The sequence below is a fragment of the Oncorhynchus tshawytscha genome, linkage group LG02 (genome assembly GCF_018296145.1).
Source record: "Oncorhynchus tshawytscha isolate Ot180627B linkage group LG02, Otsh_v2.0, whole genome shotgun sequence".
NCBI classification, from domain to species: domain Eukaryota; kingdom Metazoa; phylum Chordata; class Actinopteri; order Salmoniformes; family Salmonidae; genus Oncorhynchus; species Oncorhynchus tshawytscha.
The window spans coordinates 26,461,146-26,487,379 of record NC_056430.1 but is presented as its reverse complement, the minus strand read 5'-3'; the positions used below and the strand labels follow the sequence as shown (position 1 = coordinate 26,487,379).

General features: G+C 39.4%; 1 protein-coding gene across 7 annotated transcripts; it reads right to left on the bottom strand.

The window, feature by feature from the left end:
- Positions 1-1,676: 1,676 nt before the first annotated feature.
- On the bottom strand, positions 1,677-24,113 carry LOC112218758 (complement decay-accelerating factor, GPI-anchored). 7 transcript variants are annotated; one of them, XM_024379877.2, is made up of 14 exons: positions 23,858-24,113; positions 23,500-23,691; positions 23,290-23,392; positions 23,105-23,175; positions 21,566-21,748; positions 20,187-20,264; positions 19,995-20,039; positions 12,576-12,641; positions 12,391-12,441; positions 12,259-12,306; positions 11,300-11,367; positions 10,803-10,848; positions 10,034-10,115; positions 9,565-9,846 (listed from the first exon to the last, which is right to left on the bottom strand). In XM_024379877.2, exons 1-14 carry the CDS (start codon positions 23,919-23,921, stop codon positions 9,822-9,824), a joined length of 1,122 nt encoding a protein of 373 aa, XP_024235645.1. In that variant the 5' UTR covers positions 23,922-24,113; the 3' UTR covers positions 9,565-9,821. The 7 variants fall into 7 exon arrangements, 6 of the variants coding, with proteins under 6 accessions (XP_024235676.1, XP_024235645.1, XP_024235651.1 ...); XM_024379883.2 differs by lacking the exon at positions 11,300-11,367 and having other exon boundaries at positions 23,858-24,110; XM_024379899.2 differs by lacking the exon at positions 11,300-11,367 and having other exon boundaries at positions 10,803-10,813; positions 23,858-24,110.
- Between the last annotated feature and the right edge of the window lie 2,121 nt (positions 24,114-26,234).

The following is a 26,234-nucleotide window of genomic DNA, read 5'->3' as shown; positions in this document are numbered from 1 at the left end:
AACTGAAAACATATCGTGATATGCGTGTTGGGATAATCAGCAAGCGGTGTTGTGCGGTGAAACACCGCATCCCATTCATTTTCAATGGAAGGAAAGCGGTGAGAGGCGGAGAGGGCTGGGGACCTTTGGGCGGCGCGAAGGTGGCGTGGGAGGCGGTGGGAACCATGTACACTAGCACAAGACGCCCCTCGGTGAAACACCGCTTCCCATTCATTTTCATGGAAGGAAAGTGGTGAGAAGTGGAGAGGGCGGGGACCTTTGGGCGGTGCGAACGTGGCGTGGGAGGCGGTGAAAAATATAACATTTTCACAACTTTATGCAAGTCACCAGCGGCGACCGCTGGGTGATGACCAATCATATCGAGTGGTTTCCATGACGAATTTGACACTATGCGACCCAAAGCTGGAGACTTTCTTCAGCAAAGATGGCTGATAAAAATACTAGGATGGAAGCAAATGTAAGTGATTATAACGTCATAACAAATCATGCAAAAAAATACATTACAGAACAGTTGAGAGGAATATGTTAGTTAATGTAGAGACAAACGATTATGTATATTTTTTTGGTCATAAAATGTATTTGCGAAAATCACGAATTAGCAAGCTAGCTGACTAGCTAACATTGGCCAGTTAGCTGGCTGGCTTTATGGGTGTTTTGTATTTTTTTTGTAATTAATTGTAATTCTGGTTGTTTGATGTTTTAGGGACTCTTGAAACATCCAGCAAACCAGGCTGTCGTCTTGTGAAACAGTGGATGTAAAGAATCTAGCTAGCTAAAGCATTTACTGCAAATTGAATGTACAATTTTGTAAGTGTGTCTTGCTGATATTTGCCATGCAATGCAGATAGATAAAGTAAAGTAACTAGCTAACTATTTTCTTGCTTATTGTGCAGTGGAGGATAGAAATACCTGTATGCCTATAGATGTGTAGCTAGCTATGTAGCCGATCTGTGTATGGACCCTAAAACGTTTGGTATACATATTAATTCAGAATCTGGCTTTGAACCTCAGCTATCTTCATAGCCACTTGTATCAACTTCAAAACAGTCTGAATGACATTAATGATGCCTATGGATTGAGTAGAATATATAATATATATATATAATATATAATCTAACTTTGTGCCAAGGATACAAGTCATGTATACATGTAGTTATTACCATGCATGAGATCCCCCACATTGTAGCCTGTAAATGTAATATATTCACTGTTGATGTACTCTACCTTGGCAAATAACGGTGCAGTTCAGGTATGAATGTCTTTGATATTATTTTTTCAGTCATATCCAATACCAGGAGTATCAAATTCCAGTCTTTGAAGGATGCTGTGTCTGCATGTATGTATTACAATTATACACTTCAACAGTGTTTACCAATCTTGGTCCTGGGACAGCAATGGTTACAAATTGTAACTATGCAATAGACTAGAAACATGATTTAACTAGTTAAAGGCTGATTTGTAATTCATATATACAGAAGAATTTAAAAACAGTACACTACACTTCCTATGCGTCATGTAAATACTTTAAACTGGTTCATCTCAATATCTTCATGGATCTGATAAACACAGGATAGGTGTAGTATTTCATCAAATGAGAGACTTAATTTCAACCAGTAGTGTGAAACACTTTATTGAAAGAAGTTCATTGTCCAAGTGTTATTAATACATGCATTATAAATATTATCATTGTAAAATTATATTGTAAATACAAGTTCAATCTGTACTTCAATGCACATCTGGTCTGCATTATAAAAACAGAGGAAAAAAGGTGGCAAGGGAGGTGTAAAAGACAGAAAGGGAAAGAGGTCAAACAGAGGAGCAGGGAAGACAGCATATGATTAATGAATCACATTGCTACCCTAATATTCTCTCAGTTCATCACAATTACATAATAGTGTCTCTAGTGGTGTCTCCTAACCAGCCTTGGGCTCCCAGTCAGCCCGAAGGTTATCTTAAGAGCAGGTGAGATGGCGATGACTGGACTGGGGGTTGACATACTCTCTCATATCAAAACATGCCTGCAGACGAGAGACAGATGGGGAGAGAGAGGGCATATTTAAACCTTGTGTTTTCTTTTTATTCTAACACTGTCAGTCATCATAATCATCAGGAGGTGAAATGCAAAACTGACCTTGGATCATTAACTCTGGGACTACTGCATCTTTCTGTATTTCAATGTAAAGTATCTCTTTAATAATACTTCCTGTTGACCTGACCAAGTGACCTCACCTCTGATCATGCTGTGCACTATGTAGCAATTTCAGATGCGGGAGGGGTTCACCAACACCGGCTGATATAACCTAGAGGATTTAGGGAGAAGGGGAGAGAGGGATGAAGTGAAGGAGAGAGACTGTTATTGAGAAAATAAGGTCGTTAAAGTGCCTGCCTTCAACAGGAATCTGTGTGTGTGGCCTCACCTGGTGTCCACACTAAGTGGCCAAAGAGTATTTTATGCTGAAAAACATGCATACACACGAGGACAAACAATATAGCGTAGTTATAGAAATAATGAAGTGTCTTACTATTCTCTATGGTTGGCCCTCTTGCCTATTCTTTGAAAGTGGAAGGAGCCACTTTAATGTGTGTAGGTGTGGGGTATAAGGTGCCTAATTGTTCAAAATGTTTTTATTATGGGTGACTTTGTTTTTGAACAGACATCACACCCTTACCTAAACAGCACCCTCACCTGAGAAGTAGAAATCAAAGGGAGAGAAACTGGGAATTTAATAACTGCAGTTTACATAGCTAAGTAAAAGGAAGAATACTCTTATTGAAATGTGGATGGCTCTCAAAAGAGCCTTAGGTTGTGCATAGTGTAGTCTATGGTGTTGCCAGGGTACAGCACCCTCTTCAAAGAAGGAGGCCGGTGAAGATCTCTCACACACAGATTGCCTCTCTTGCTGCATTGTTGGACCCCATCATTAAAACATCCTGCAGAGCAGCAGGCTTCTCCTCTGGCACAAGGTGGCGAGCTGCAGATCCCCTTCTGGTCCTTATGTCCATCCTCATGAAGTTATGCAGGACATAGGTAGCCTTCACAAGCCTGAATTCCTCCAGGAGGCAGTCCTAGATGGCCCTGGTCACCCAACCTTGCAGTCCCCTACACGGTAACTGTAGGCAATCGTTTTGAAGAAATCTCCAGTTACAAGGTATCTGTAGGAATATGGAAGATAATGTCATTATTAGCCTTTACATCACCAGGTCATTGTGGATTACTAAAGCATAATATCCCTTATAACAAATCATGATAATATTGGATTGATAGATGCATGTTTATGTGACAATAGCAGGCTGTATCAAGGATAGCATCACAAATGTTTTATTTATTTGACCTTTATTTAACTAGGCAAGTCAGTTAAGAACAAATTCTTATTTTCAATGACTGCCTAGCAACAGTGGGTTAACTGCCTAGTTCAGGGGCAGAACAACAGATTTTTACATTGTCAGCTTGGGGATTCGATCTTGCAACCTTTTGATTACTAGTCCAACGCTCTAACCACTCGGCTTCCTGCTGCCCCAATTAATAAATTAATGAATACATAAATACCACTTGAAGCTTGATGATGAGTTGATCATTTTAATCAGCTGTGCAGTGCTAAGACAAAAACAGAAATGTTTTTGAGTCTTTGAGTCCCCAGGACTGAGAACCACTGCTATTCAGTGGGACCTCTCCTGTACTCCCTGTTCACCCACGACTGCGTGGCCACGCACGCCTCCAACTCAATCATCAAGTTTGCGGACGACACAACAGTGGTAGGCTTGATTACCAACAACGACGAGACGGCCTACAGGGAGGAGGTGAGGGCCCTCGGAGTGTGGTGTCAGGAAAATAACCTCACACTCAACGTCAACAAAACTAAGGAGATGATTGTGGACTTCAGGAAACAGCAGAGGGAACACCCCCCTATCCACATCGATGGAACAGTAGTGGAGAGGGTAGCAAGTTTTAAGTTCCTCGGCATACACATCACAGACAAACTGAATTGGTCCACTCACACAGACAGCATCGTGAAGAAGGCGCAGCAGCGCCTTTTCAACCTCAGGAGGCTGAAGAAATTCGGCTTGTCACCAAAAGCACTCATAAACTTCTATAGATGCACAATCGAGAGCATCCTGGCGGGCTGTATCACCGCCTGGTACGGCAACTGCTCCGCCCACAACCGTAAGGCTCTCCAGAGGGTAGTGAGGTCTGCACAACGCATCACCGGGGGCAAACTACCTGCCCTCCAGGACACCTACACCACCCGATGTTACAGGAAGGCCATAAAGATCATCAAGGACATCAACCACCCGAGCCACTGCCTGTTCACCCCGCTATCATCCAGAAGGCGAGGTCATTACAGGTGCATCAAAGCTGGGACCGAGAGACTGAAAAACAGCTTCTATCTCAAGGCCATCAGACTGTTAAACAGCCACCACTAACATTGAGTGGCTGCTGCCAACACACTGACACTGACACTGACTCAACTCCAGCCACTTTAATAATGGGAATTGATGGGAAATGTAAATATATCACTAGCCACTTTAAACAATGCTACCTTATATAATGTTACTTACCCTACATTATTCATCTCATATGCATACGTATATACTGTACTCTATATCATCGACTGCATCCTTATGTAATACATGTATCACTAGCCACTTTAACTATGCCACTTTGTTTACATACTCATCTCATATGTATATACTGTACTCGATACCATCTACTGTATCTTGCCTATGCTCCTCTGTACCATCACTCATTCATATATCCTTATGTACATATTCTTTATCCCCTTACACTGTGTATAAGACAGTAGTTTTGGAATTGTTAGTTAGATTACTTGTTGGTTATTACTGCATTGTCGGAACTAGAAGCACAAGCATTTCGCTACACTCGCATTAACATCTGCTAACCATGTGTATGTGACAAATAAAATTTGATTTGGCTAACTTGATGGGTCATGTACGCCCCCTGCTGGCGGTGAGCGATTTTGGGTCGTTTTACCTCTCGCTTCTTCTGTTCCTTGATCGGTTACACTGCAAAATGACTGCAGTAAAAAAAAACAATGTTGGATGCAGTATTTGCAGCATACTGCACTCTGACTGTAATCTTTTTTCGTAAGGGTGGGATCGGTTGCTTGTCTCCCGAGTGGATCTATTTTACTTACCTTTTGGAAACATCACTCGGTATGCAGAGCAGTAGTTTGCAGATTTATCACTAACCCGTACTAATACCACAAGGTGGCAGCCTTTCACTGTGAAGACAGGCAACACAGCCCATCACCATCATACACTAAGTATGGTAATAGAAAATGTCTAATCAGTCTGTCTAATTGACAGACATTGATTAATCTAAAATGGCAAGAATATAATTAGATTAATTTGTTAAATCCAAATAATTATTATGTGTATTAACCTTAACTGCTATGCATTAGCCTACATGTTGTCCTCCCTCCATCCAGCCAACCAGATGACAAAGGGGGTTATCTACTTCAAAACACTGTTCTACCGCTCCATCAGTTTTGAGGTTATTGTTTGTACCAACCCAACCCCAGCTGCCTGTGAAGTGCATATACCCCATATTTGAAATGCAATGTTTTTATGTCAGATCATTTGACTCTGTACGCTGGTGCGATCTTGCATATAGGGCTGTGTTTTTGTACATCTGTGCACACAGTGTTAGACCCGAGCTGTACTGTATGTAACAAAATAATGTACCCAGTAAAGAGATGGCAAAATGTGCCTTCATAAGCACAGCTGTTGGTGTCTAAAAATACTGATTAAGTTTGTTAGAGCACTCTTAAAAAGATGATTGTTAAGGAATTGTGAAGAGATGGCTAAGACAGTGCTTAAATTAATCAATCATGGATGAAGGCCATCAAATAAAAAAATGTCCATCAAGAGAAACTAAATTTAACAGGTAGTGTAAATATAAATATTTACTTTCATTTCCCCACCTCTTAACTGTGTTTTTCTACTAGGAGGGTGAGTGTCTAGCAAGGGGTTGCAGCCAGCCTGGACACCCCTTGGGCACTCATGCTGGAGACAAGGCAGTCTGTCCTTCTTGCTCTGCTTACTCGCAGGTCTGTCAGCACATTTAATAATACTGGAGGAGAAGGCACTATCAACACTTGTAGGTTGCCAACGGTAAGCCTTGTGTTCTATCTATACTGAACAAAAATATAAATGCAACATACAACGATTATACTGAGTTACAGTCCATATCAGGAAATCAGTCAATTGAAATTAATTCATTAGGCCCTAATCTATGGATTTCACATGACTGGGCAGGGGCACAGCCATGGGTGGGCCTGGGAGGGCATAGGCTGACCCACTGGGGAGCCAGGCCCAGCCAATCAGAATAAGTTTCCCTCCCAGAAGGGCTTTAATACAAACAGAAAAACTCCTCAGTTTCATCAACTGTCCGAGTGGCTGGTCTCAGACTAAACCACAGGTGAAGAAGCCGGTGAACGTGAACTGCGGTTGTGAGGCCGGTTGGACGTACTGCCAAATTCTCTAAAACGACATTGGAGGCAGCTTATGGTAGAGATAATAACATGAAATTCTCTGGCAACAGCTCTGGTGGATATTCCTGCAGTCAGCATACTAATTGCACGCTTCGTCAAAACTTGAGACATCTGTGGCACATTTTAGAGTGGCCTTTTTATTGTCCCCAGCATTAGGTACACCTTTTGTAATGATCATGTTGTTTAATCAGCTTCTTGAAATGCCACACCTGCCAGGTGGATGGATTATCTTGGCAATGGAGAAATGCTCACTAACAGGGATGTAAACACATTTCTGCACAACTTTTGAGATAAATAAGCTTTTTGTGCATATGGAACATTTCTGCGATCTTTTATTTCAGCTCATGAAACATGGGACCAACACTTTACATGTTGTGTTTGTATTTTTATTCAGTATAGATGACTGGACTACAGAGTGGGAGACAAATCTCTACACTCTTGATGACTCTATTCATATCAAGGCGTCTGTAACTGGCCAAGCCACCAATGAGTTGCCATGCCAACTGCAAACAATCCCATTCAATACCCCTTCATTTCTGGCCACGGGTAAAGTCATAGGAACCACCCACATACATCTTTTCCATCAATCTCAATTTCTTCCTCTTTCTTTGCCATGATTTAATTTATTTTTCTTTGATGTGGACTGGTTTCTCTCCAGTTGCTTTGTAGATGGCAAAATGCATGTCTCTCTGTCTGACTTCAGCTTCGCTAGAGAGGACAGCAGAACTCTGCAAATTCTTCTGGATGCCTTCCGCTTTCAAACATGGACATATCAAAAGTGAGATTGTAAAATAATTTATGAAAAAAGTCACACATTCCTAACATCATATACTGTATCTGTGGTGGCCTATCAGTAAAGACCCATGGCCATAGTTATCACTGCTACTTGTTGCCTTATTGTTGTGTTGCAGGTTTATATTAGCTGTACCTTGAGAGCAGCTTTTGCATCTAGCCCTATAACTGCTGTCAACAAAGCCTACACATATAACCCGTCTATATCCAGGTGAGGGGGAAGGTACAGTATGGAGGTATGTTTAGCATACTGTAGCCTACATGTGTACATTTATTTATTTTGAAGATCCATGAAATACATGTAACCAGAACAGAAATAAATATTTGCATCATTTAGGAATTTTCACCAAGTACAGTCCCCTGTTGTGAAGTGTTACTTATTGACGTTTTGCCTCAATGTCTCCATTGCATCAGATACCAGAAGCCTCATGCTGGGACCTGCAATCATAAGAGCCACAGTTCAAGGCTCTGAGACCGTAGACAGACGCACAATGGAGCAGTGTAAGTACAGTGCACCCAGGGGCTTTTCTGGCCATGTGTTCAAAGTCAGGTTTATATAATGGCTTGGTTCTTCCCAGTAAGCATGGTTGTGAACGTATCTATTGAGTTTCTCCAGTGATTTGGCTATTTTGTTAGACTGGTTTAACATGCTTTAGTCTTTCATTACACCTGTCATAGCGGACATATTAATTGACCCATCATGCATTCCTTTATTGCAATGGTTTATAACGGCAACATGTTTGTCATTTCTGCAAGAATCTGTGAAAGTGGTGTTTAATAAATCAAAGGCAGCAGTCTGGCATGGTCGATCTCATCTCTCATGGCTATTGTTGTGGCCACAGCATTACTGTGCAGCTTGCTGCTTTTGAGCAACAGAAAGAGCCTTCTAAACAGCACAGAAGTAAAAAAGTATTATTTTAACAAGTCCCTGCACCCAAAACTTTCGTAATGTGTTTATCTTGAGAAAACAAACCATCATTATTAGGAAATGTACATACTACTTTAATATTTACACAAATGTCTCAAAGGAGAAAAAGCAGTTTATCATAGAATGACTTGAGATTTAGATATTAACGGGGTTTTTTTATCCACCAAAAACCACTAATTCACGGTGTTAAATAACACTAATATGTGAGAACAATATTTTTTTGTGAACAAACGTTTAATTTTGGCGTTATATAGTTGGTAGCAACAAAGTCGACTACGAAATCCACAATGCAACGCTCTATGGGCTAGCTAGCAAACGTAGCTACACACAATAATACCAAAGACAATATCAGCATGTAACGTAGCTAGTTAACTGTAAAATCGCCTAAAAACTACACTATCAATTTAAGAGTCTACGATCTCACCATGTTCAACCTGCAGATCGATGTGCCTCACAGAATGGAGTATAACATTCGCAACGGCAGATATACTTTTGAGATGGGAAACGCGGACCAAGCTACACCAAGGGGCCGCGCGGTGCATTCTGGGCAATTCTGCGACAAGACAGGCTTTCCTTGAAGGAGTGAATGGGAGTCTATTGGGCACTAGCTAAAAACAAAATACATTAGCACGAATTTCTATTTCTAGATATTTGGCAACAGCACCATGCAATGCACCCTGGACTAGAGGCAAATAGGAACAATATGCTAGACCATTCGTCAAATTACAAATTTCTCGAGGTAGAAATATATCGCAAAAAATATGAGCCATCACTCATTCGAAAGAAGACATCCTCCCGAGTTATGACGTCGGCCAGTATTACAGTCTGACATGTATGATAGACATTTTCGCGATCTAAAAGTTGGATTCCTATTAATTTCCAGTGTAGTGAGAGGTACTTTATCACAGTGCTACGTAATACCGGCCACATGTCTGCCTGCTTGAACGCCAATAACTCGGATACACATGAAAAGACCCAGGGAATCGATAGAACGTCACTCAGATGCACCCAAAAAAATATAACATTCAAAATGTGCGAACCTTTCCTTTAAATCACACATTTGGGGCCAGGAAATGAACATGAGCTCGTTTCCCAGACCCACATTGAGCCTACTTGAAAATAAATACAAAGTAACGTTAGATTTAACAGGAATGTCCGCGTTACCAGACCCAGATTATTTTCCTTTGAGCCGCAATCATTCCGCACACATTTTGGAATGGTCAGAGATGATCAGCCTTTGAGCCTCAATCATACATTTTGTTTAGTGCATTAATCTTATTACAGGGCCTTCTGCCCACTCAACACAGCTGACTAGCAATTTGTAGACAAATATGGTATTTGACAAGGCAAAAAGCTTTTTATTACACATGTTCCAGTTTTCAATATAAATACATTAAAAAACATAGGGTTAAAACATTTACATTGACTTTCAAAAAATAATTACATCATAAAAAAAGTACAATTATAACTTCCATTCAGTAATGTCACATACGTAAAGGGCACTGTAAATTAAGTGGCTTTGTTCAACCAGGGAATGGTCTGAGACAAGAGACAATTACTGGGCACTTCTTTTCAAGGACAGATGCAGATTAGCAGATAGGAGCAGTCCTAGCCCTGAAAATAAATTAGATATTTTAGATAAAGCATTGACTCAATGGAGCAGTTAACAATAGTTTCACTATTTAGATTACTCACATTCAAAGACAACCACAAACTGTATAGTCATATGAGTAAGACTTTGGTTAAAAGATGGGACATTTTCTTAATGGGTTTAAGAGAATCATGTATGAATTGTAGATACCTTGGGTAGGCATTCAACTTAGTCATTTTGAAATTGTAGTAACTCCTCTTTTCTTCTTGAGTCTTCTCCTGTCTGGTAGGAGCTATGCAACATTTTCAAATAATGAAATTGTGTCAGGATTATCATGTTTACATATAAATAATGGTGCAGTAAGGAAATACAGTAGATTGGCATACATAATATCAGTATTTTAGTGCTTAGATTGGTAGCTGTGTTCCAGTGTGGTAGTCAGCTGGTCAGTTTAGCACGGTGTATGGTAGGTCTAGCTTCCTAGCCACCTCCCTTTTGAACAACATACTCCATTCTCTTTTTCAATTCCAATATCTCTGTCCGAGAGTGCATTAGGAAAGGATTTCCCAACTTTCTTGATTTTTCAACACCCAGCAGGAAAGACAAAGCTTTAGCGGAATTGACAAAAACAGGCAACTATGGCATGTACAGTAGCAAGTTGAAGTATCCAGCAAAAAGTTTGATCATGCAAATCACAGGTATCGTAGGGAATACATGAATATGAAATGCCAGACTGAATGTTAGTTCATGGGTTATGTAATTCCGTAAACAGCATTGTTTAGTTCAATTAATTGGCCAGCTGTATAGCTAGTTTATCCAAATAATTCATTTGTGGATTGAATGAACAGTGTAAAGTCCATTAGCAGAAGTTGTGGTTAATGCATATATAGTTTGGAGGAAAGTAATATCTGTGATTCAGTTGTAGGTGAAATTGTGCACTATTTTCTAGTAAGATAAATTATCAAATGTAGGTTCTCACCCTTTCCTCTTCTGAAAATATAATACGAACAGCACAATAAGTATAACTGCAAAAGATAAAGAATCAATCATGAGTCCCCTGTATGATCTTCAAATGGCCAAGAGAAAGTGTAATACAAATCTGATAAACATGGTAACATTAGAAAGTCAGCAGTTTGACTAGGCCTACTAGTGTAACAGATCAAATAATGTGAAGGAAACTCTTGATGGGTCACAGAAGGGAATATTTTCCCCAGTACAGTATACAGCAAAGAATCCAGTTTAGTTAGAACACATCCTTACTACATCAGGCACGTGAGTGCGTCCTCATGTTGATTTTGTCCATCCACACTAGACGCGATCAGGACGCCAGGTTGAAATATCAAAACAAAATCTGAACTAACTATATTAATTTTGGGACAGGTCGAAACACATGGAACATTCATGGACACTTAGCTAGCTAACTTGCTGTTGCTAGCTAATTTGTCCTGGGATATAAACATTGGGTTGTTATTTTACCTGAAATGTACAAGATCCTTTTTTCTTGTTGCTGGATCTTTGTAGAATTGAGTCACATTGTGTGTTCTCTACTCCAACAATTAATCCACAGAAAAAAGGGGAAACCTTGTTAGTTTCTAGTGTTAGATTCTGGGTGAAATTTGGAACATTGTAATATGCAGAAACATTATATAAATGACTGAAAGGGACTGGTTTTACATCAGAAGTTAATGGTTATCTGTAGGAGACAGATGGATTTGGAATGTGTTGGGTGGACGGGAGGAAGTCACGTGATTGCTATAGGGAAAGCGGATGGACATCTTTGGATTACGCGAAGGAGGGGGTCAGGTCAGATCCCCTGAAGTGAGAAATTATGGTTTATTACCCTCTTCCTGTCGAACCATAAGATGTAAGGATCGGAGAGAAGGAGGAGTGCCTAATGTGGAGTATATATACAATTTGGTGGTAGAAACATGTTTGTCTGAATCCAGCTGTATTGACTCTTTGGGAAGAATTCAACTTGGTTAAGCTTCTCTAGTGTCCGTGAGTTATTTACTCTGAAAATTAGAACCTAATACTAGTAATATGTACTTGTTCAGTCTTCTTCTGTGTATTTTATATAATGGTTGGCAACCAACTTTAAGGTGCATTACCACAACCGACTGGAGTGTGGACCTCATTCATCTTTCAGTCACCCCCGTGCGTATATGCTCCTAAAAACCAATTAAGAAATGGAGGTGGCGGGACTTGCAAGAACCAAGTTCTATTTTAGTGCCTGGCAACACAGATGCTCATTCACACATGCAAGTAGTTCAGATGAAATTATAGACATTATTCAATGTCTAAATGTATTTATCAACACTCGCACATGCAACCTGGGCGGTGTGGTCAGCATGTTAAACTCAAAAGCCTATTGGACAAATTTTTACCAGACACATCTCACTCTCATTTGTGATTGTTTCAAATGATGTATTTCTTACCTATGACTATGACTATGCCGATCACACTTCCCTTGGCTGCTGCATTCCCTGAAAGAGAGTCAGTATTGTTTGGCCAAATGTGAGCTGGAAAAATCTATAACGACAAAATACTAATCACTTGAATAATCTTACTTGTAGCTGCGTTGATGTCATGTTCACCAATTTCATGATGCCTCCCTGAAACTGCAAATACAAAATTATATAATCATGGATAGGGAGTGAAAGTTATTACCATGGTCTAGACTCTAGAGAAGTCTAAAATAGATGATTCAATTGATCATTAAGCCCTCGATTACACTGGGCTAGATTTACTCTACCTTGTATTGTGGGTGGAACAGTCGATGTTGTTATTGATGTTGATTTCAAAGGAATATCACTGACATCTATGAAATAGAAATGCACAATGGTTATGTGTTGCACCTTCATGCAGTGCTGTCATTTTTGTTTATATGTGTACACCTAGTGCTATGGCCACTGATGCAGACCTTTGGAACATCTACATTTTAAAAAGTTGAATAAATCCATGTAATATAGCCTACACCATCACAATCAATCCATTATTTATTTTAGACAGGTCTACAGGAACATATGAAGAAAATGTAGTTTATTCAGAAGAACAGAATAGCATATTCTGACTTGTCCTCATGTTGAGCCGTGATCTGCTATGCCATATGACTGTGGGTGAGACTACTGTAGTTAATTTAGCAGACAAGATTTGCTTTATATTCCGTGGCATTATTTTATAGTATGAAGAATACAATTGAAGAGAAACAATATTTTCTCAATGATTTGAGGGATTTGCAACTATTCTGTGTTGAGTGGTTTAAGAAACAAGTCCTCTTACAGTTGAAGTCGGAAGTTTACGTACACCTTAGCCAAATACTTTTAATTAAACTCAGGTTTCACAATTCCTGACATTTAATCCTCGTAAAAATTCCCTGTTTTAGGTCAGATAGGATCACGGCTTTATTTTAAGAATGTGAAATGTCAGAATAATAGTAGAGATAATGATTTATTTATTTCATCATATTCCCAGTGGGTCAGAAGTTTACATGCAATCCTACCAAATACTAATTGAGTGTCTCTAAATTGTTTAACCTGGGTCAAACGTTTCTGGTAGCCTTCCACAAGCTTCCCACAATAAATTGGGTGAATTTTGGCCCATTCCTCCTGACAGAGCTGGTGTAACTGAGTCAGGTTTGTAGGCCTCTTTGCTCACATATGCTTTTTCAGTTCTGCCCACAGATTTTCTATGGGATTGAGGTCAAGGCTTTGTGATGGCCATTCCAATACCTTGACTTTGTTGGCATTTTGCCACAACTTTGGAAGTATGCTTGGTGTCATTGTCCATTTGGAAGACATATTTGCAACCAAGCTTTAACTTCCGGACTGATGTCTTGAAATGTTGCTTCAATATATCCACATAATGTTCCTTAATCATGATGCCATCTATTTTGTGAAGTGCACCAGTCCCTCCTGCAGCAAAGCACCCCCACAACATGATGCTGCCACCCCCGTGCTTCATGGGTGAGATGTTCTTCGGCTTGCAAACCTCCCCCTTTTTCCTCCAAAAATAACGATGGTCGTTATGGCCAAACAGTTCTATTTTTGTTTCATCAGACCAGAGAACATTTCTCCAACAAGTATGATCTTTGTCCCCATGTGCAGTTGCAAACCGTAGTCTGGCTTTTTTTATGGCGGTTATGGAGCACTGGCTTCTTCTTTGCTGAATGGCCTTTCAAGTTATGTCAATATAGGACTTGTTTTACTGTGGATATAGATACTTTTGCACCCGTTTCCTCCTGCATCTTCACAAGGTCCTTTGCTGTTGTTCTGGAATTGATTTACACTTCTCGCACCAAAGTGCCTTCATCTCTAGGAGATAGAACAAGTCTCCTTCCTGAGCGGCTGTGGTCCCATGGTGTTTATACCTGCGTACTATTGTTTGTACAGATGAACGTGGTACCTTCAGGCGTTTGGAAATTGCTCCCAAGGATGAACCAGACTTGGAGGTCTACATTTTTTTTTCCTGAGATCTTGGCTGATTTCTTTTAATTTTCCCATGATGTCAAGGCAAAGAGGCACTGAGTTTGAAGGTAGGCCTTGAAATACATCCACAGGTACACCTCCAATTGACTCAAATTATGTCAATTAGCCTATCAGAAGCGTCAACATAATTTTCTGGATTTTTTAAAGCTGTTTAAAAAGGCACAGTCAACTTAGTGTACGTAAACTTCTGACCCACTGGAATTGTGATAGAGTGAATTAACTTCTTATGGCTGGGGGGGCAGTATTTAGTAGCTTGGATGAATAAGTTGCCCAAAGTAAAACGGCCTGCTCCTCAGTCACTAATATATGCATATTATTATTAGTATTGGATAGAAAACTCTAAAGTTTCTAAAACTGTTTGAATGATGTCTGTGTATAACAGTACTCATATGACAGGCAAAATCAAAACAGGAAGTGAGAAATCTGAGCTTGGTATGTATTCACCAAGGTTCCCATTGAAATCCCCTTGAGATATTAATGTTGCACTTCCTAGGGCTTCCACTAGATGTCATCAGTCTATAGAAATTTTAATGAGACTTCCACTGTGTTGTGGGACTGAATGAGAGCAGAATCTCAGGTGAGTGGCAGTCAGCCATTTTCTGATCACGCACATTCCTCATGGTATACACTTGCGTTCCATTGCTCATCAAGACACAAAGGAATACTCCGGTTGAAACTTAATTGAAGCTATATGTTAAAAACATCCTAATGATTGATTCTGTACTTAGTTTGAAATGTTTCTTCGACCTGTAATAACTTTTTGAAGTTTTTGTCCGACGTACCGCTGACCAGAATGAGCGTTTGGATATGTATACCAAACACGCTAACAAAGAGGAATTTGGACATAAATAACGGACATTATCGAACAAAACAAACATTTATTGTGGACCTGGGATTCCTGGAGTGCTTTCTGATGATCATCAAAGGGAATATTTATCATGTAATTTCTTGTTTATGTTGACGCCAACATGGCGGCTATTGTGACTATTTCTTCTGAGCGCCGTCTCAGATTATTGCATGGTTTACTTATTCCGTAAAGTTTTTTATTTTATTTTTTAAATCAGACACAGCGGTTGCATTAAGGAGAGGTATATCTATAATTCCATGTGTATAACTTGTATTATAATCTACATTTATGATGAGTACTTCTGTTGAATGATGTGGCTATGCAAAATCACTGGATGTTTTTGGAACTAGTGAATGTAACGCACCAATGTAAACTCATATTTTGATAAATATGAACTTTATCAAACAAAACAAACATGTATTGTGTAACAGTCCTATGAGTGTCATCTGATGAAGATCAAAAGGTTAGTGATACATTTTTTCTCTATTTGTGCTTTTTGTGACTGCTAACTTTGTCTGGAAAAAATGGCTGTGTTTGTCATTTGGTGGTGACCTAACAATCGTCTGTGGTGCTTTTGCTGTGAAGCATATTTGAAATCGGACAAATTGGTGGGATTAACAACAAGACAACCTTTAAAATTGTATAAAATACATGTATGTTTGAGGAATTTTAATTATGAGATGTGATGTTGAATTTTGCACCCTGCACTTTCACTGGCTGTTGACATATCGATCCCTTTAACGGGATTGCAGCCATAAGAAGTTATTAAGTGAAATAATCTGTCTGTAAACAATTGTTGGAAATATTACTTGTGTCATGCACAAAGTAGATGTCCTAACCGACATGCCAAAACTATAGTTTGTTAACAAGAAATTTGTGGAGTGGTTGAAAAACTAGTTTTAATGACTCCAACCTAAGTCTATGTAAACTTTCGACTTCAACTGTATATGCTTAATTTAGAGGTATTTATTCCATCTGAGAAATTGCCAAGAAACTGAATTTGAACAGAACAGCGCAAACGGGCTCTAACCAGAATAGAAAGAGTGGGAGGCCCCAGTGCACAACTGAGAAGAGGACAAGTACAGTGTCTTCTTTGAGAAACAGACGCCTCACAAGTCGTCAACTAGCAGCTTCATTAAATAGTACCAACAAAACACCAGTCTCACCAGCAACAGTGAAGAAGCGACTCCGAGATGCTGACCTTCTAGGCAGAATTGCAAAGAAAAAACCCAATCTCTGTTCTTTTGCCAATCTTAATCTTTGTTTTATTTGGCCAGTCTTAGATATGGCTTTTTCAATGCAACTCTGCCTAGAAGGCCAGCATCCCGGAATCGCCTCTTCACTGTTGACATCGAGACTGGTGTTGTGTGTACTATTTAATGAAGCTGCCAGTTGAGCAATTGTGAGGCGTCTGTTTCTCAAACTAGACACTATGTACCTGTCGTCTTGCTCAGGTGTGCACCGAGGCCTCCCACTCTTTCTATTCCGGTTAGAGACAGTTTGCTCTGTTCTGTGAAGGGAGTAGTACACAGCGTTGTACGAGATCTTCAGTTTCTTAGCAATTTCTCGCATGGAATAGCCTTCATTCAGAACAAGAATAGACTGATGAGTTTCAGAAGAAAGGTCTTTGTTTCTGGCCATTTTGAGCCTGTAAGCGAACCCACAAATGCTGATGCTCCAGAGACTCAACTAGTCTAAAGAAACCCAGTGTTATTGCTTCTTCAATCAGCACAACAGTTTTCAGCTATGTGTTGGTAAAATTATGATTCAATGACTGAACAAATCATTTTAAATGGAACTGTAACTAAGTAAACTTATACTCTATTTTATTATATCTGATTAACAATATGGAGTTCATACGATGGGATTGTGTGACACGGACAAGGAGTAATTAAAGTTAATGAACACCATTCCGACTAGGAAGAAACGAATGGGTTGTGGACTGTGTAAACACATAAGGTCGTTAACCTATGGTTGAACCTACAGAACTGAGCTCTGGGGTTTTTAGATAAGACAGTGAGTGCATTCCTAAGTTCTCTGTTAATTAGAACTGTCAGCTCAGTGGTGATCGATAATGTTGAGGGGTCAAAAGTTACCTGGGAGTGTGTTAGAATGAACTTTTCACCTCACTTTGTCCCGGTCGAGAGGGGATTCTGTTAAAGCAATGAAATGACGTCATGATTTGTATATAAACTGTTGCTCGTGGTGAAGTGGGAGCGCGCTCTGAGAATAAATTCTGTTACCTATTATTAAAAAGGCTGGTCTCCGTCTATTTTATGCAAACAAGAACCTTACAAATTCTCATAAAATAGATTAAGGGTTTTCAATTAATGAAAGCACATTGGCATAATTAAATTACAGTAACACTATGCTACCATATTTGCAAAATGGTTTTCTAATGATCAATTAGCCTTTTAAAATGATACACTAGGTTTAGCTAACACAGCGTGCCACTGGAACACAGGAGTGATGGTTGCGTATAATAGGCCTCTGTACACCTATGTAGATATTCCATTAAATGTTCAGTTTCCAGCTACAATAGTCATTTACAACATTAACAATGTCTACACTGTATTTCTGATCAATATTATGTTAATTTAAAATGGACAAAAAAATAAATGCTTTTCTTTCGAAAACAAGGAAATGTATAAGTGACCAAACTTTTGAACGGTAGTGTATGCCAGTTAGGCTCTACACCTGTTGTAAAGCTGATTAATGTGCTTAATTTTAAGAATGTATTTGGCCACTTACCAAAACATAGGCCTACATGGTGTTAAAGGCCGACTATGATATTAAAAAGTTGCAGTTTCTTGCCTTACTGCACACAAGCTGGACATCATTCACAAGTGATAGGCTAAGTCACCCATCAGACTGTTCTTGATTTAATCTCGTCTTTACATACAGTGCATGCGGAAGTATTCAGACCCCTTGACATTTTTGTTACAGCCCTATTCTAAAATGGAAATATTTTTTCCCCCTCTCCATCTACACACAATATCCCAATATGGGGTGGCAGGGTAGCCTAGTGGTTAGAGCGTTGGACTAGTAACCGGAAGGTTGCAAGTTGTTCTGCCCCTGAACAGGCAGTTAACCCACTGTTCCTAGGCCATCATTGAAAATAAGAATTTGTTCTTAACTGACTTGCCTAGTTAAATAAAGACATGACAAAGCAAAAACAGGGTCAAATGTTTTGCAAATGTATAAAAAAATAAAACTGAAATCACATTTTCATAAGAATTCAGACCCTTTACTTTGGCAGGGATTACAGCCTCCAGTCGTCTTTGGTATGATGCTCCAAGCTTGGCACACCTTTATTTGGGGAATTTCTCCCATTCTTCTCTGTAGATCCTCAAGCTCTGTCAGGTTGGATTGGAAGTATAGCTGCACAGCTATTTTCAGGTCTCTCCAGAGATGTTCAATCGGGTTTAAGTCCGGGCTCTGGCTGGGCCACTCAAGAACATTCAGAGACTTGTCCCGAAGCCACTCCTGCGTTGTCTTGGCTGTGTGCTTAGGGTCGTTGTGCTGTTCGAAGGTGAACCTTCACCCCAGTCTGAGATCCTGAGCGCTCTGGAGCAGGTTTTAATCAAAGGATCTCTAAATTTGTGCCGTTCATCTTTCCCCGGATCCTGACCCGTCTCCCAGCCTCTGCCGCTGAAAAACATCCGCACAGCATGATATTGCCATCACCATGCTTCCCCGTAGGGATGGTGCCAGGTTTCCTCTAAACGTGATACTTGGCCACCTCCCTGACCAAGGCCCTTTCCCCCCCGATTGCTCAATTAAACCGGGCGGCCAGCTCTAGGAAGACTCTTGGTGGTTCCAAAATTCCTCCATTTAAGAATGGAGGACACTGTTATTGGGGACCTTCAATGCTGCAGAAATGTTTTGGTACTCTTCCCCAGAACTGTGCCTCGACACAATCCTGTCTAGGCGCTCTACGGACAATTCCTTCGACATCATGGCTTGGTTTTTGCTCTGACATGCACTGTCAACTGTGGGACCTTATACAGACAGGTGTGCCTTTCCATATCATGTCTAATGAATTGTATTTACCACAGGTGGACTCCAAGTTGTAGAATATGTCATAGCAAAAGGTCTGAATATTTAGGTAAAGAAGCGATTTCTGTTTATTTAAAAAAATTAACTGTTTTTGCTTTGTCATTATGGGCTATTGTCTGTAGATTGAGGATAAAGCTGTAACCTAACAAAATGTGGAAAAAGGGAAGGGGTCTGAACACTTTCCGAATGCACTGTATACTAAATAGTGTGCGAAATTTGTTTTGATTCATAATGGACCATTATCACGCACCTGTCTCAAAACAGGGGCAGGGGAAAACAATACATGTTATTGATGCACGTATAGAGGACACTAATAGAGGACGCTTTTCCTGTGCCAGCCAGGTAGGCTATACTTCTGTTGCTTCTCTTTACAATGTGCTAAATATTAGGAAAGTTTAAATAAATAGTAGGCCTAGCCTATAGAAAGCTGATGGGATCCTCTTTTTAAGAGGCCATCATTCGGTTTTCTCATGCATTTGCATAGCCTATAGAAATGTTAAGCAACATGCTCTCATGAAGTGTTTAATTAGATTTTCGATTACATTTGCATTGATGTCAGTGATTAGAGGGACAATAGAGTGCTAAGTATCAGACAGCAAGTTTGGAAGGCTACTAATGACCATCAGCAGCATCAGAGCTTGGAGAAGCCTAATTACTGTGACTAAACGGTCAAGTGGAATTTGGCTGCCGTCATGACTCGTGATCGGCAGTAATACGGTCACCATAACAGCCCTATGTACACCAATGTTAACATTAAAAATAATCACTTGAATTAGCTTACTTGTAGCTGTGTTGGTGTCATGTTCACCAATGCTATGATGCGTCCCTGAAACGGCAAATTATTATATAAATCATGGATAGGGAGTGAAAGTTATTACCATGGTCTAGACTCTAGAGAAATCTAACATAGTTGATTCAAGTGATCGTCAAGCCCTTGATTACACTGGGCTAGATTTACTTGGATTTGCTCTACCTTGTATTGTGGGTGGAACAGTCGATGTTGTTATTGATGCTGATATGGTTGTTGGTTTCAAAGGAATGTCATTGACATCTATGAAATAGAAATGCACAATGGTTATGTATTGCACATTCATGCATACACCACTGTTACATGTTACACAGAGGGATTTAAAGAAGAACGATCAATGACAATGTTCCTTATGGTGCAACCCACTGGGCACGCAGTTGAATCAACGTCATTTGTCAACCTATTGTGACATGGAATCTCTGTTGAAAACACGTTTACCAAAAGGAGTCACTGTTCAAGCAGCAATCGTTGAACTGTGGCTTCACATTTTACTTCAATATACCCCTTTAGTTAAGTTAATGGCATGACATTGAATCAATGACATTGATTCATACATACCATTTTACTATCAACATTGAAACGTGAAATAAAATATGTCTAATCAAATATTAAATTAATAATAATTTCAAACACCCAATATTGACTATAGACCCTTTTCCAGTACACGACACACTGACGTCATGCACAGATGCTCACGACACTTGGCGGCAGTAAGAAAGCCATTGCCATCTGCGCCCATTCAACAGCCTAAATGTAGGTTTTTATTACTTCTAAACAAAATGTTGGGGTTCTGATCCGCTTACAATTACGTCTTGATTCTTGCTTGAACAGTCTAATATTATTTTTTGGTTGTGATCTTTGCAAAATAATTGCAGCAGTTGTTAGCTGGAATGGTAACGCTCATTGACATTGGCTAGCTTTTGCTACAGCCTAAGAGCCATTTTACTGGTTGAAGTGTTTTTTTATTTAAGTATAATGCAGTTGATTTGCAATGATGATGACAAACATTATATTAAGCAGGACATTCATACGAGCCTTAAAATCCAATTATAATCCAAAAGTAGTGTGAAATGCACTCATAAGCAACATGTAAAGAGGCTTTTTTTTTGCTGCCGTTCTATGAGAACTGCATGTTCTGCCGCCAACTTCCGTGCATTGCCCTCATGCAGCAATGTTTGCAAACACAGAAAGGGGTCTATAGGACAGAAAAGAGTTAACATTTCTACATGTAATTTTCTATGCAAATTTCAACAAACATTGTTCTGATGATTATGTTGAAATTTGATTGATGTAACAACCTGTTAGTCAAGTAATTAATTGTATTTAAGTTGAAGTTTTAGCTCAATTGCAATGCTTACAACACTGGTTGGAATAACAAACAGTACTGGTTGATTACTTTTTGCAAATCCAAATGCGTTTTCCATGTCACTCACAATAGGGTGACACATTACATTGAAACAACGTTGATTCAACCAGTGGATGCCTGCAGTGTCTAGATGTAGGGTGTTGGCAGATCATTTATCAAACATAAATGGAATCCATACCTTTGCATTCAGGAAGGAATGAGTATTCACCATCTTCTTCACACTCAATGGATATGTTTCCAATGAGGGTGTAACCTTCATCACAGGAATACTGTATGACATCCCCATACTCTGGAAACTGTTTGTCAGGCTTCTCTGAGATCATGCCATTCATTATATCAATAGGTTCTTCACAAGTTACCACTGAGGGAGACATACATGGGTGCATTATATTTGTTAGTGCTGAGCGACCAACCAAATTATAATTTTTGGGCTATTAAACTACTAATTGACCGAAGTCTTTTTTGTGAGCCAGATTCGCTGTTTCTCTAGACCGAAACCAAATCATTCACAATAGAAATCAAGTCGAGGGGCAAATCGCAATTGCATGCATACTCCTTGCGTCCCATCTCCTCAAAACCCCCCTTTTTTTTTTTATCCAATATTTTTGAGAAGGAAAGGACGCGAGGACTATGCGATTGAGATTCTCCCAAGAACTATGTGGGATGCTGGGCTAAAGGAAGTAGTTTATTAACACTACATTCATGTGATTTGCAGGGCCCTAATTTTCTGCCTGATTCCATTGAATTTTCCCCAAAATGCTATTCTGTTTTTCCAGGTTTGTTTTCCCATTTCTTCAGGTTTTCCACAAAAAAAAAAATGAAATCACACTTTAATAGAAAATATATATATTCTGAACAAAATGCAACAATTTCAGATTTAACTGAGTTATAGTTCATATGAGGAAATCAGGCAATTGAAATAAATTCTTTAGGCCCTAATCAATGGATTTCACATGAATGGGAATACAGATATGCATCTGTTGGTCACAGGAAGAAAAAAAAAGCCTCAATGGGGCTCAGGATCTCATCACGGTATTTTTGTGCATCCAATTGCTAATCAATAAATGCAATCGTGTTCGTTGTCCGTAGCTTATGGCTGACCATACCATATTTTACTTTTCACATTTAAATTAAAAAATTCCAATTGCACGCTCGCTCAAAACTTCTGTGGCATTGTGTTGTGACAACACTGGACATTCTAGAGTGGCATTTTATTGTCAGAAGGTGCACCTGTGTAATGATCATGCGGTTTAATCAGCTTCTTGATATGACATATCTGTCTGGTGGATGATCTTTGCAAAGGAGAAATGCTCACTAACAGGGATGTAAACCAATTTGTGGGCAAAATTTAAGAGAAATATGCTTGTATGTAACATTTCTGAGATCTTTTATTTCAGCTCATGAAACGTGAGACATGTGTTTATGTTTTTGTAGTGTAATTTGGATTTTCTAAGTCCGCAAACAGTGCTTCAAACAATACAGGAGACCACTTTTGAGGTCTGGGATTATTATTAAATTGTAAATTGTACTTGTTACCAAATAGGTAGTTACAGTCAATGTTTTGGTAATTGAACGTTCACCATGTCTCTAAAATAATAATAGAACGCAAACCAGACTCTAAAAAGCACTAATCGTTCAGCAGTAATTGGTGTTCTTCATTCAAACAAGTTCAATGCCTAAGATGTCCAAGGTGTGTCAATGGGAAATATGTATTTACCTTCACATCTTGATCTTCCACTCCAACCTGTGGCATAACACTGCCTGTAACTTGATCCCTGAACTTGATAGCTAGAGGTGGAGAGAGCACGTGTGTGAGAGGGGGAGGGGGGTGGTCTTGCATTGAATCTTTGTGGAAAATAATTCCCCCATACTATGATACGTCAGATATTGAAGCATACTCACCCTTTATCACAAATTGCTCTTGCTGATGCACCAAAAAGCGTCCCTTCCTTATCAAACTCATATGTCAAATGTGGCATCTCCTTGGGTACACCGCAGTCCTTCTCTGAAATTAATAATCAGCGAGGTAATGGAAGCATTAAAACAGTCAACCAACAGTAAACACTCAACAATCGCACTTGACAGAAGAGGGGCTAGTATTTTGCCGCCTACTTTTGCAGATTAATTCCAGGGTGCTCCACTCTCCACTCGTGCAGGTGATGCTTTCAGATCCTTGAGCTTTCATGTAGCCGTTGGTACATTGAAACAATACTTCCGAGCCCTCCGGAAAATCATTCTTTAGGAGTGCATCATTCGTTAGAACGACATTTTGATTTCTCTCCACTTGTGGTTTGGGACATTCAGCTGCGAGGATATGATACAGTAAAATAGGTCAACTCCACACACAGACAGAATTACGTTAGCCAGTTCAAGTTAGCAACGTATGTAGCTAGCTAAGCAAAACATTTTCAGGTAAAACTTCTATCAACCTTATCTAGGAAAGGGTTACCATGGCTAGAAACACACTCACAATTTCCACTTGTTATAAAGATAAGGTATATCAAGCACTTGGTCCATGAATTTGAATAAAACATTTTAAAGTCGAATTTATGTGAAGACAAGTCAGTGTCTCGACCTAACAATTTCTCTCTATTCTTGTTGAGTATCTATAGCTGACTAATCAGTCCCAGACCATCGACGACTTCAACAGTCTGTTGATAATCATTTCACTTTATAGCAACTGTGCTGGTCTTAACACCACGCGCAGCGTGCCCCTCCCGGGCCAGTGACGTACGGTGGTGAGTTAATCTTTGTTACTCATTTCTTTGGACACGCCACACCTCTATAGATTTCAATGCCAAAGTCTAGCCCAGTTGCTGACTAATTCACTACGCAAACACCATATAAAATCATTTGCATCTGAATAATTCATTGGAGACCGAAAAAACTAAGTGAAACGCACTCTGAGACCATCAAGACCAATTCTCACCCCATTGGCCCTTGGTATAAAGTCTAATAATAATAATAATAATAATACATTGAAAGTAATAACCTAATAATACATTATAGTAATACATAATTATAATAAATAACTAGTAATTAAATATAATATCGTGGAAATGTGGGTAATATTTGATTGATATGTTGATCAATGACATTTCAACCAACCTATTCACCCATTTTAAATTCCCAATGTGTTATCACTATATGCTTTCGGCCATCTAAAAGCAAAACAAAATTCCAATGAAAAAACGATCAGATTTTTGGTTTAGTTGTCATCTAAATGTGTTATCACTGTGCTTTCAACCATTTGAAAGCACAACAAAGTTCAAATGGGAATACAATGTCAGATATGTTGTATTTATTTTTACTGTGCTTCATCTAATAGCACATACTGTAGTGCAAGTGATCAGTGCTGTTTGAGATTCTGTGCCAATTATTATAACAATTGTGAAGATCTCCACAGACCTGCCACCTTGCATGCTATCCAACCTGGTCTCAGCGCAAAACATATTATATTTTGTTAAGTACATGCTAAATAGGTATAAAAGTAGATAATAGTAGTAAGTAGTAGCAAATCTGCTAAAGTTGTCCATGATGAGATTCGAACATGCAACCTTACGGGCTGCTAGACGTTTGAGTGTTCGAATCTCACCACAGACAACTTTAGAATTTAAATAATTAGCAACTTTGCAACTACTTAGTGAGTTAGCTAACCCTTCCCCTAACCCTAACCTTAACCATAACCTAATGTAGCATATCATACTAAAGTAGTCGAACATAGCATATCATACTGTATTAAACAGTGGTGGCCGTTGCTGTTTAACATGCGGGAGGATGATTTTTTATTAGCATGATTTTTTTCTATTACATTATATTGGACGACTGTCTTTCATATTCCATTCACCCAGCTCAATGTAACATTGATAGATTAAGGCTACTACATGATACTTGAATTTTGCCTATACCCATCATGAGGTTGCTACAACCTAGCCTATGTACGATATTTTACAATGTAGGTGCACAGCTTGAGAGAAATTTGAATAATCAAGGTGACAGACATTGACACATTCAATACCGCCTTGCATATTCTTGCCTGCATGTAGCTGATCTAGGGTGTAGTCATTCATCCAACAGTTGCAAACTAGAGTTTCTATTGGACAAATTCAGGCATGTTTATCCCCGTTTCATTCCGTTTAAGAAACGGTTTTGAACAGAATCGGCGGAATGAATACACTCATGATCACAAACAAAAACAGTTCACATTCATAACAGCCACATACAAACAGCATGATCCCTTTCATCATTAGATCATTTCTTCTCGCATCAATGCACTCTTCTCCTCTCACCTTTTCACTTTGCTTGTGGACTCCAGTGCAAAACACATCAGCTGTCTATGACCAGGCAAAAAAAACTTTCCAAGGCAAACCATTATATCACAACCGCTAAACGCCACACACAGCCTACATCGTTGTCACCATATTAGCTAAAGTCTAGTCAACATAGCTACTAGAACTAAAGCATTAGTAAACCCGCTACAATCATGCAGTACAGTGTACAGTTAGCAAGCAGTTTAGCAGTTACACTGGCGAGCCTCGGTGGCAATACATTAATAAAACCAAAAGTATCATGGCGCCGGGGGGATTGCTGCTGTCTTATCAGCTCTTAACCAACCATGCTTATTTATTTTTTTGCATTGTTCATAACTTGTTTTGTACATAATGTTACTGCTAGTCTTTTATGACCAAAAAGAGGGACATCAGAATTGCGATTACTCACCTCAAATTGGACGAAGACTTTTTCTTCAATGAGTTGGAGGGATATACTACAGACACCCGACCAGGCCCAGATCCCCGTCATTCGCCGGAGAAGGACACTGAGATTTCGCAGAATAAGATCAGGATGCC

Excerpts from the sequence above, each read along its gene's own strand:
- LOC112218758 (XM_024379877.2), bottom strand. The coding sequence starts at position 23,921 with ATGTTTTATTCAAATTCATGGACCAAGTGCTTGATATACCTTATCTTT. Across the intron at positions 23,393-23,499 it reads CCTGGAATTAATCTGCAAAA|AGAAGGACTGCGGTGTACCC; the intron begins GTAGGCGGCAAA and ends TATTAATTTCAG. Across the intron at positions 12,642-19,994 it reads TGACACCAACACAGCTACAA|ATGTCAGTGATATTCCTTTG; the intron begins GTAAGCTAATTC and ends TCTATTTCATAG.